At 44.1% G+C, this 11,900-nt stretch overlaps 1 protein-coding gene across 3 annotated transcripts in view; it reads right to left on the bottom strand.

Annotated features, from left to right (window-relative positions):
- Positions 1 to 2,823, bottom strand: part of MYO7A (myosin VIIA) — an 87,812-nt gene extending 84,989 nt beyond the window's left edge. For all 3 annotated transcript variants that reach the window (XM_063305954.1, XM_063305953.1, XM_063305952.1), the window contains exons 1-2: positions 2,698 to 2,823; positions 73 to 225 (exon numbers count right to left, since the gene is read on the bottom strand). In XM_063305954.1, the coding sequence (XP_063162024.1) occupies positions 73 to 225; positions 2,698 to 2,796 (252 nt within the window). In that variant the 5' untranslated portion in view covers positions 2,797 to 2,823. The remainder of the gene's footprint in view (positions 1 to 72; positions 226 to 2,697) is intronic.
- Between the last annotated feature and the right edge of the window lie 9,077 nt (positions 2,824 to 11,900).

Here is an 11,900-nt window from a genome sequence, read left to right on the forward strand (position 1 = left end):
AAGATCGATTAACAGTTATTGAATTAACAGCTTGATCAACCATTGCTTTCTGCCCCCAAGAGAAACACTCACATAAATCAGGTGCTCCCGATAGCGGATGAGGAGATTTCTCAGAATGCCTGCTTCGTTCAGATCCCCCAAGCGGATCATGTCTTCCACCCCGTGGATAGAAGTCGGGTGCATAGGCTTGATGTGACCAGCATTTTGGGGAGATACCCAGTGCTCCTGAAAATTCAAGCAAGCATAATCCACAGGGATCCAGACATAAAGGACAGGAAGAATGAACGATGCCAGGAGCTGAAGTTGAGCATCAAGCTGTGCATGGTTAAAGCACCAGTGCAATTGCTTCGCAGAGCATGTGGCTTTGCAGAGCACATTAAAGTACTGAGCTTTGGGAAAACCTCACGTTTCAGCAGGAAAGCTGCATTAATTTAGGGAGGCATAAAATCAGAGGGAGTAGCCCCTTTTCCAACCAACAAATGTTACTAAAAGACAGAAGATTTTGTGAGTCGCACAACACTTCATCAGACACATAGAGCGGCCACTGCATCTGAAACTTGGGCGCGGCATTTGATGCAGCTGGTGAAGGGATCTGCAGCTCACAAAAGCTTCTCCCTTCTAATAAAAGGAAAAGGGTCTGCCAGACTCCTTCTGAGCACATGGAGTAGTGATGTTGGATCCACCCATGTGCCATGCGGCACTGTGGGCGGGTCCTACCTGCTGAATGCCAACTCCAAAGAGCTTAGCAGGTTCCCGGTTGCAGCAGATGAATGTTCCTTGCAATTCATTGGTTAGGGAATTGCTTTGTCCATCCTGAAATATAGAACTACTAGGAGCAGGCCAAAGCCACCAATGAAAAATAATAAAAATTAATTATCAAAAAGCAAAATTAAAACTCAAAGATGTAATCATTAGAAATGGAAAAACTGAAAACAAGTATGATAGCATTGAAAACGTTATTTGTGGAGTCCTCAGTGCTCTCTGAGCTTGGCTTTTTGCTTGCAGACATTTCATTACCCAACTAGGGAACATCATCAGCACGAGGGAGGGTGGGCTTTGCTCCCTGCTTATACACAGCAGCTTACCCTGCCAGTGTTGGGGGCTAGTGGTTTTCTCCTTGGTAGTTCCTTGATTGAGAATTATTTTCTGCCTGATTGTTTGCCTGGTGTTAATCCCTGCTTATCTGGGTGTTGGCTGATGGAGATGTGTTGTAGTCTTTTTGTTTCCTTCTTAGCTTTTTTATTGTCTCTTTTGAATGGTCTGTCAATGTGGTTTATCTCTATGTGTCTATTGATGGCTGACTTGTCTGAGTGCCAGGCTTCCAGGAATTCCTTGGAGCTTTTGGATTCGGCTTGGTCTAGGATGCTCACAGTTTCCCAGTTGAAACTGTGGTTGAGTGTGTCCATGTGTTGCAAGATTAAGTTGGCACACACTGGGGTGGCCTCTTCATTCATTTCCTTCCTCAAGAGGTGCATCTTCCATCAAGATGAAAGAGCTCTGAAGAAACCAAGGGGCTGAGAAGCTACCCATCTGTGCCAGAGAAGGGGACGTTCCAAAAGTCCACAGAGGTCCTTGGGAGAACCCACAGAGTCGTGCAAAATTCAAGGAGGTCGAATTGATCGGATGCCAGACTTGATCCGATCACGCAACAAAGCAGAGCTCCCTTGGACTAATCTGGGCTCACTGCTTCTCCAAATGGAGTGGCCACATTGCTTCCCTTGGTGTCACCTGGCCACTTCAAGCTGGCCCTCCCAATCAGCAGAAGAGGCTTTTGCACACATGCCCACACCTTTTCTGATGCTTCCAGGACAGACACACAAGCACCAGACCACAGCTGTGGAGGGATACACATGGTGGCAAAATCACCATCTCTTCTCCTCCATGAGGAGAATTCTGCTATCTCCACACTGCAGAGTATTTCCTGAAGGCAAAATTAAGTTGCCTTTCATAGGTCTAATACAGGCAGTCCTCATTTAGTGACCATAATTGGAACCGGCCACTTGGCTGTTAAGTGAAGCAGTTGCGAAGTGAAACTGTGACTGTGCTTACAATCTGCAAAGGTTGTAAATGCAAGGTTTGGTCACAAAGTTCCTTTTTCATCACCATCGTAACAGTGAATGGCTGCTAAACGAGGCAGTCGCTAAAGGAGGACTACCTATAATCAACTCAGTTGCTCACTCAAAGGATCCTCCCTGGATTAGCCACTCCCTATCTTATAAGGGAGGAGGGACGCGGTGGCGCTGCGGGTTAAACCGCTGAGCTGTCGATCGGAAGGTCGGCGGTTCGAAACCGCGCGGCGGGGTGAGCTCCCGTTGCTCGTCCCAGCTTCTGCACACCAAGCAGTTCGAAAACATGCAAATGTGAGTAGATTAATTGGTACCGCTTCGGCGGGAAGGTAATGGCATTCCGTGAGTCATGCTGGCCACATGACCCGGAAGTGTCTATGACAACGCCGGCTCTAAGGCTTAGAAACGGAGATGAGCACCGCCCCCTAGAGTCGGACTCGACTGGACTTTACGTCAAGGGAAACCTTTACCTTTACCTATCTTATAAGGGAAGCACTTGAACATACGTGTTGGGCTGAGAGGCAGCTAACTTCATCCCCCTCTGCAAGCCTAAATTTCTATGTACCTCCATACAGGATAGACCTCATGATGGTAGAGCAAAAGCAGAAAATCACATTTTCATTTTACGTACATTTCCTTCATCATCTATCACCTGGATCTGTCCTGAATCACACAGCTTAACCACCGCTCCGATGGGAACGTCGAATTCCCGTCTGGTCCTGAGGTCCATCCATACGTAATCCCCCTGAGAGGAAATGCAAACAAGACATTTAAGTCCTGAAGAAAGAAAAAGGAAAAAGAAAGAAAGAAAGAAAGAAAGAAAGAAAGAAAGAAAGAAAGAAAGAAAGAAAGAAAGAAAGAAGAAAGAAAGAAAGAAAGAAAGAAAGAAAGAAAGAAAGAAAGAAAGAAAGAAAGGAAAAGCATGAATCTTGTCAGTCCAATACTACAATTAAGACTTCAGCAGCAACATACTTACTTCTCAGAGGTATGGGAAACAATAATCAAAGGCACCAAATTTTATTCTGTCCTGTCCCAATTCCATCATCAGGTTCAGATACTAAACACACAATATTAATTAAGTTGTCTGCAATGTGTTACATTTTCAGATAAAGCGGACTGGTTTATCCCACAGCGTATCAATGGCCCCCACCAATGACTTTATGGCGCATCTTCTGAACCTCACCAGCTCCAACGTGCTTTGATGTGATGGTCTGTGGGAAAGACCTTGGGACACGGGGCCAAGGGACGCTGCCAAGGAACGGTCAGATAAGAGAGGGCTTAGCCCACAGCTGCATAATGGGTGGAGAAAGAGGCTCAGAAGGGACCCTCCCTGGTTTCTCGGACTGTAAAGGAGACGACGGGAGATTTGTACTTTCAGACTTGCAAGATTCTATCAATGCAGCCTTGCAATACAGTAGAATTAGCTCATCTGGTCGTGATTCCTGTCTGGTTTACCCTGGGAGGCTGATTCTTAATGTTGAAGCAGTGTCCACTTTGCTTGCGGGATGCTCCTAGGAGAAAGCGCTGGCTAGTCATATAAGCCAGGGAATGAAAGTGGGGAATTTTGTTTACTGCTAATTTAATTGTCCTCTTTTCAGGTGTTAATAGTTGCAATTGCCTGAAGCGAGGGCAGTTTGAAGTTTCAATTTCCTTTTCTCTTAGGCACGTAGAGAGTAAGCAGCTCTCAGAGAGCCTGTAAGAATGCAGAAGCCTGTAAATATGTTTTTGTGCTTTCTGTAAATAAATCTATTTTTATAGAAATGCCTGGTGTGTGACTTTTCTGACCTCTCCTGGGCCAAATGCTTTCTAGCACTCTGCCAACATAGGCATCGTGCAACTGAATCAGAAGAGATTAAGGGGGGCTTCTGTAATCAAACAGGATGAACTTGGTGCCGAAAAGAGGCACAAAAAGAACTGGAGACAAAGACCATCTTTGTTTCCTCAAGAAAATAATGAGTGGGAAAGGATTCCTTATCACTGCTTTCCGGAACTGTGTGCGTGTTGATGGGAAAACAACCTCAATCTAAGATAACTCCTTCCCTAAACAAACAATTAGATAGGGAAAAAAAACTTCTGCCTTCTTTATGGCATTCTCAGCAAGTCCCTTTTAAATACGAATTAATTTGGGGAAGCCTTCCTTGCAGGTCAGCAACTGGAGATGCAGCTTCCGTGGGGTGTGTTTGTCTTTCAGAATAGGCAAGTTGGCAATCGCAGCATCATGACACAAATCCCACCTCTTTTGTGGTGCACATGACAGCCATGCCAAAGGGGTGGGGCTTGCATCATAGCACTTCTTTAAAGCAGCTACATCTTTTTTTTAAGGCTCCAAGACGTTCTAGAAGAAGGTGCAGGGCGTCCAAGTCTGAAAAAGGATGCTGTTGCTTTAAAGAGATGCTGCATTAATGCTCCTGCGGGGGACCCACCTCTTCTGAATCATGCTTCAAAAATAAGGGGTAATGGTTCTTGCAGAGTGCTGGAAAGCATTTGGCCCAAAGAGATCAGAAAAATCACACACCAGGCATTTCTATAAAAATAAATTTATTTACAGAAAGCACAAAAACATATTTACAGGCTTGTGCATTCACACACACTCTCAGAGAGGACCATGCTGCTTACTCAGCTGCAAGGCTAAAAACTAAAACAAAAGTCCTGCAAGCTGCCTTCCCTTCAGGCAATGCAACTATTAACACCTAAACTGAGGACAATTAAATTTGACCTCTTCACTCGGCCGATGCTTAAGGAAGTACTTAATTACCATGGTAGCCAAGAGCAGAAAAAAATGCCAACAATGGTCTTATTTACCATTATGGGGGGGTGGGCAGTCTCTTGAGAAGCAGGACTGAGTCAACTTGCACTGCCCCCCAAAACAGCTATCACCTCCAGGTTCTGTAGATCAGGGTTCCTCAACCTTGGCAACTCTCAGCTGTTCGGACTTCAACTCCCAGAATTCCCCAGCCAGCTCTGGCTGGGGAATTCTGGGAGTTGATGTCCGCACAGCTGAGAGTTGCCAAGGTTGAGGAACCCTGCTGTAGATATTTTTGGCTCCTCCCCCACTCTTTATCTTGCACTTGAGAATTCCTATCCCCAACATACATAGGTTTTTCTGGGGGGAGGGGGGTAACAGAGCCCCAGTGTCATACCTGGCCCAAAGGCTGCGAAACTTTCTGTTCATCCCTGCTGTAAAAAGATTAGCTAAGAGTCACCCACACATTCCAATTATGCTTTTTTGCACCTTTATATATCAAAAGCATATCTTGATTTCTGCCAGAATGTCAAAATATCCTTATTTACAGTTAACTGTCCTAAGCTTTATACTCAACTGGAAGACGCAAAGATCTGGGGAGGGAAGAACAGAAAGATAACTTTGCCGTAGATGCTTGGCTGGGTTTTGAAATAAAAACCACCACAATCAATGTCAGGGTGGACAACCGGTGGCCCCAGGGAGCATGCAACCCATTTCTGACCTTCCAGGTCCCTCCCTTAACCACTAACGCTGAAGATGAGAAATCTGAGCTCCCATCATTTTGAGAAAGGAACCACACGGTTCCCAGAATGGGGAATTGGATGTGATGGGGCCTTTGCAGTGTAGGCTGAGCAAGAAAAAAAGGAGAGCCATAGAATAGGCTTAGCACGGTTAGAAAAAGAAAAAACAAAATTTCAAATGCAGAAGGAGACTCTTCTAGTGGTCAACAAGAGCCATTCCTTCCCTTTTTATTTGGGCAAGGTGGAAGGAAGGAGAAGAAGAGGACAACTAGAAGCCAAATGGATGGGCTTGACTACAGCGATGATCATGGGTACCCTGCTGGATGACCTGAAGAACCAGATGGAGACCGATCATCCTGGAGGAGGACTATCTATGTGCTCTCCAAGTGTCAACACTGACTTGATGGCATGCAATCATCATCATCATCATCATCATCATCATCATCCCTGTGCTTCAACTATAATAGGACCATAACTTCTGCATCTGGAGCAGTGTTTCTCAACCTTGGCAATCTTAAGATGTGTGTCCTTCAACTCCCAGAATTCCCCAGCAAAGCAAGGCTGGCTGGGGAATTCTGGGAGTTGAAGTCCACACATCTTAAAATTGCCAAGGTTGAGAAAGCCTGATCTGGAGGTAGGGTCTCTCTCTCCCCATGCTCGATAGAACCATAATTTCTGATAAAGAGTCAGATTCCAAAGCTTTGGAATATAATTCAAGGATTAATCATGTTTGTAAAATCTGGAGAAGACAGAGGAGGGGAACCCACTGTTGGCAGATGCTGGGAAAGCCTTTAGCCCAGGAGAGGTCAAAAAAATCACACACCAAGCATTTCTATAAAAATAATTTATTTACAGAAAGCAAAAACAAAAGCAAAACATTTAAAGGACTTAGCTCCCTTTTTGGAGCAAGCCTTGCTGAGCTACATTTCCAGCAGAGAGAAAAAGAGGAAGTGAGAAAACAAGTCCGGGCAGGTCCTCCCCCCAGGCTATTTTGCATGAAGCACGTGAGAGGAGACAATCAAATACAACCTCTTCACCCGGCCAAAATGACTAGGCACATATAGCAGTCTTAATCTGTTAGTAGGAAAACCTCAACACTCCCCTTTTTACACTATAGATTAAGATGCAAACCAATCTTCTCTGACTTTATATGTCTTTCCATTCACATTTCTTTACCATTATCTCCCCTTTGGTTTAACAGAAAGCTACCATCCTTCTTCCTGTGTTTTTCCAAACCTAGGTAATTGGTCACAACTTCAAGGCTTTTTTTTAATATGAAATGGCTTTTCATGCAGGCTTCAAAATCAAGCCTTTTTCTGTTGATGTGAACAGCAGCAAATCATCAACATAAATGCACAGATACATACAGCCTTGTTTGTCCTTCTTCATATATACACAGGGATCTGCTTTTCCTTTTTCAAAACCAAAATTCTGCAGTTTTTCATCTACTTTTTGGTTCCAGGATCTAGCAGCTTGTTTTAACCCATAGATTGACTTCTGCAGTTCACAGACTAGATTCTCCCCTTTTTCATAGCCAGGGGGTTGCTGCATGTATAATCTGTGGTCTAAATCACCATAGAGAAATGCAGTTTGAATGTCATAGTGGTTAACTGACATTCCCTTGAGTGCAGCAACTTTTAACAGTAATCTAATTGATTCACCTTTAGTAACTGATGCAAAAGTCTTGTCAAAGTCTAAATCTTTCCTTTGAGTGAACCCTTTTGCAACCAACCTTGCTTTATATTTTTGGATTTTGCCATCAGCATCCCTTTTCAGTTTGAAAACCCACCTACAACTCAGACAGCGTTCATTGGGAGGTAGATTTACCAGTTTCCATGTTTTATTTTCTTTCAAGGATGCTAATTCCTGTTGCATGGCAGAATGCCAATTTTGTGCAATCTCAGGTGGTAAAGCATTCACTTGTTCTAGAGACTCAGGTTCTGTGAATATGTGAAAAGCCTTTACTGTTTCAGCCTGAAAACGTGATGGAGGAACGCCTTTATTACTCCTCTGAGATCTGCGAGGTAATACAGGGCTTAAATTTTGACTCCTATCACTTTCCTGAGAAGCATCTATCTCATCAGACAGATCTTCAGTTTGCTTTTCTGGCTTAATGTCCTCATCAGGCAAAAGATCACCATCAGCAAGTCCTTGCTGTTCTCTTGTGGTGGTCAGTTCAACTGGAGAGCTAGAATTTAATCTCCCCCAGTTTTGTTCAGCAAAAGAAGCGCTTTTGCTAATTATTAATTTCTCTCCCATTATGAACCTGTAGCTTCTCTTGCTTTGTTCATAGCCAACAAAGATGGCTTTCTTTGTTGTGGGGCCTCCTTTCCTTCTCTGCTGTTTTGGAATGTGAACCCATGCAGTGCTACCAAGCACTCTAAGATGGCTTACCTTTGGTTTCACACCATAAAACAAATGGAATGGAGTGTCCTGAATCATAGAGTTATACAACCTGTTCTGAACATAAGTGGCAGTAGATATTGCCTCTCCCCAGAACTTAAAACATAATCGTGAATCTTTTAACATGCATTCCATCGCATTTTGCAAGGTTCTGCCCTTTCTTTCAGCAACACCATTTTGCTGAGGGGTGTACGGGTTAGAAAGAATTTGTTCTATCCCCTTTTCCACTAGGAACCTTCTGAATTTGTGAGAAAGGTATTCTCCTCCTCTATCACATTGGAGTGCAGATACAGGCCTAGGGAATTTTCCATTTGCCCACGTCACAAAACTTTTAAATTTCTCAAATGCCTCATCTTTATGTTTTAAGATGTAGATAAATGTGTATCTTGAGAAATCATCAATGATGGTCATTGCATACCTTGCTTGTCCAAGACTTGGAGCAAAAGGACCAATAATATCAGAGTGTACAATTTCCAAAGGTCTAGTTGTAACTCTGTCACTGTGCTTACTCACAGGAGCTTTTAGTGTTTTGCATTCTTTGCAAACTACACAGTCTAAGTATTTATCACAGGGTTTTATCTTTAGGTCAGCACACAGCTGTGGCATTTGTGCTATATACTTGAAATTAGCATGACCAAATCTCCTGTGCATCAGGTGTACACATTGGTCATGATATGGTGTGTTGCCAACTGCAGCCTTGCAGCTTGGCTTCCTTGCATTTTGCACAATGTACAAGGAGTCTTTTAACATACCAGTAGCACACAATTTCCCATGTTTACGTATCTCACAACCATTTTTCTTAAATGTTATGATATACCCTGTTGCAGCCAATTGTGCCACAGATAGAAGGTTTGATTGTAAATTTGGCACATACAACACACCTTTTACAGTTTCTCCTAAGCAGAATAAATACAAGTCACCTTGTCCCATAATTTTGGTCACAGACCCATCAGCCAAAGATACACTTTGTCTTTCAGTTTTAGACAGTGACACAAAAGAGCTTTTACAATTACATAAATGACAACTGGCCCCAGAATCTAACACCCATACATCAGAATTACCCTTCTCAGCAACCTGTGCAATCTGGGTTGTCTGAAGAGCCTTCTTCTGTGTTGCCCTTGTGTTCTTCTTCTTTGTCTTTCTACTCTTGGGTCTCATGGCACAGTCTCTTTGCAAATGTCCAGCTGAACCACAAGTGAAGCATCGCTGGCTGGCTAGCGCTGTGGCCTCAGGTTCCTTTCCCTTCTTTTCCCTCATTTTCTGGTCTTGCAGCTTTCCAGAAGAGATGGGGGGGGATCTTTCCTCTCTCTTCTCCCATTCAGCGAGTAAGCGCTGTGTAACATACGATGGGGTGAGGTCTGCTTCAGGCATAGCCTCCAGGGTACAAATCAGCGTGTCCCATGTTGCATTTAGTGAGGACAGGAGGATATAGGATTTTGTGAGAGGTGTAAATTCCATTCCTCTCTCCTGCAACTCAACAAACAGCTGCTGAATATAATGCAGGTGCTCAGGAAGGCTATCTCCTTCTGCAAGGTAGGCTCTGTACAGCTTTTTCGTCAGAGTAACTTTACTCCCTGCTGTTGCCTTTACATATAAGTCTCTCAAAGCGTCCCAAAGTTGCTTTGCAGACTGCATGCCTCGCACGTGGACTAGCTGATTGTCCTCAACTCCCAGGATAATGGTGGCTCTAGCCCGCTCATCCTGTCTCAGCCATTCAGCACTGGGATTTTGGGGGGTTTGCTCACCAATTTGCAGCCAAAGATCCTCTCTGCGAAGATACATTTCCATCTTCAGGGCCCAATTCAAATAGTTGGTCTCTGATAGGCGCTCCAGAGGCATCGCTGAGGGCTGGGAGGTAGCCATGGCTTCTTCCTTCTTTTGCAAGTCACCTCAGCTAGCTTCTAAGTCCTGCAGACCGGCAGTTACTGGAAAATCTCCAGGTGGCTCCAAAGAAAATCTTCACAGGTCTTTGCTACCTGCCTTTAAATTGTGCATGAGGTGTGGAGTTGACCTCTCTTTTCTCTCTGGGTTTTACTGGGCTGTTTTACTGGGCCCATAACCTGTTGGCAGATGCTGGGAAAGCCTTTAGCCCAGGAGAGGTCAAAAAAATCACACACCAAGCATTTCTATAAAAATAATTTATTTACAGAAAGCAAAAACAAAAGCAAAACATTTAAAGGACCTAGCTCCCTTTTTGGAGCAAGCCTTGCTGAGCTACATTTCCAGCAGAGAGAAAAAGAGGAAGTGAGAAAACAAGTCCGGGCAGGTCCTCCCCCCAGGCTATTTTGCATGAAGCACGTGAGAGGAGACAATCTAATACAACCTCTTCACCCGGCCAAAATGACTAGGCACATATAGCAGTCTTAATCTGTTAGTAGGAAAACCTCAACACCCACAACCCTTTTCAATTCCAAAGAGGCGTCACAGAGAAAACGATTAAGGCCTGTTCTCAACCTTTCCAGTTTGCAAGATGGAAACAATGAATTCTAGGTACAGAGAGACAGATGCAGGTTGAATGCTAGGAAAAAAAAAATCCTAATGGTAAAAGTAATTTGACAGCAGAACCTATTAACTAACCTATTAGCGTCCCCTCCAACAGGTATATTCAAGTGAAAAATGGGCAGCCGTCTTTCAACAATGCTCTATTTATTTATTTGTTTGTTTTTATTTATTATGTTTGTTAAAACCACCCAACTCCGCAAAGACTTTGGGCAATCTTTAAGGTGGATTTTTGCCCTCTGCAGAAGGTCTCAAGGCACCCTTCCAACCTCTGATTCTATAAAAGCAGAGAAATTGAGATTATTGCACCATCTGACTCTCTCTCTCCCTCTCAAGATCTGAGACATTCTTAATTTTAAAACACAGAGATCACATTCAATGTATCGACCAGCACACGCTGGCATGTTATGGAAACCTTCAGGTACTTCTGACCTCTTTCCAGCCAGGTCAGAAGATAGGAGATGCCACCATGCCTTGTTAAAAAATTCCCAAATTGGGAAAAGTACCACCACCACCACCACCACCACCACCACCACCAGAAGACCCTAAATGCACACACAGGGTTTTTTTCCCTCAAGCTTCAAACACCAGTCTTGCGCAGGCTTACTCAGAAGTAAGTTGCACTTAGCTCACTCCGTCCTCCTTCCAGGTAAAGCATGCACAGGATCTGCAGCTTACTACAGAAGAACGAAGACTCAAATTTATCTCTTACCGATAAAAGCGTGTGGACTTTCAATGCTTGGTTGACGTTTCGGATCAGGGCCCACTTTTTCTGATCTCTCTCACGGACCCCCATCTCACTGTGGTACTGGAACATGGCGGCATTCCAGCTTCCCTTACCAAGCCCCCCAAACGGCCAATTTGTGCCTAGTTGTTTTCCTTTCCACCGTGAATGCTGGCTTGATGTCTATCTTCTAGTGCAAGAATAAATCCCTCGCCTGCTTCTTCAAGACACCTCCTTTTTTAATCCACAAGTTTTCTCCTTTCCTGACCCCTTGGCTTCATGCAAAAGTTTGCATCTTCTTTTGGGTAATGATTTCCGATGGCCCACCACAAATTCCTAAGATCATCATGGGTTTGCTCTGCAGAAAGCCAGTCCAAATGCCAGATTTCAGCTTTGGGAGATGCTTTGCACCTCCCTGGGGTTTCCCTTCCTTCTGTTTTCAGGGGAGGGCCCCTCTGAGTTCCACATCTTTCAACTGCCAGTCCCTGAACTCTCTTGGCAACTTATTAAGCCAGACCTGCAATTCCCTCATTCAACACATGGCTTTTAATTAACTTAATACCTTTCAGCACCAAGTTAACCAATGCACAAGAGAGAATCCAAAACCAGAGGCCATCTGCCTTGGCTTTCAACCGATTGCAGGGCTGGGAAGCCATAGCAACCAACTTTTAAATAATTAAGTCAGCAGTATCATGCCCAGCTAACAGCATCTTAAATTCCCAAAG

This window comes from Candoia aspera, chromosome 5 (genome assembly GCF_035149785.1).
Source record: "Candoia aspera isolate rCanAsp1 chromosome 5, rCanAsp1.hap2, whole genome shotgun sequence".
NCBI lineage: Eukaryota > Metazoa > Chordata > Lepidosauria > Squamata > Boidae > Candoia > Candoia aspera.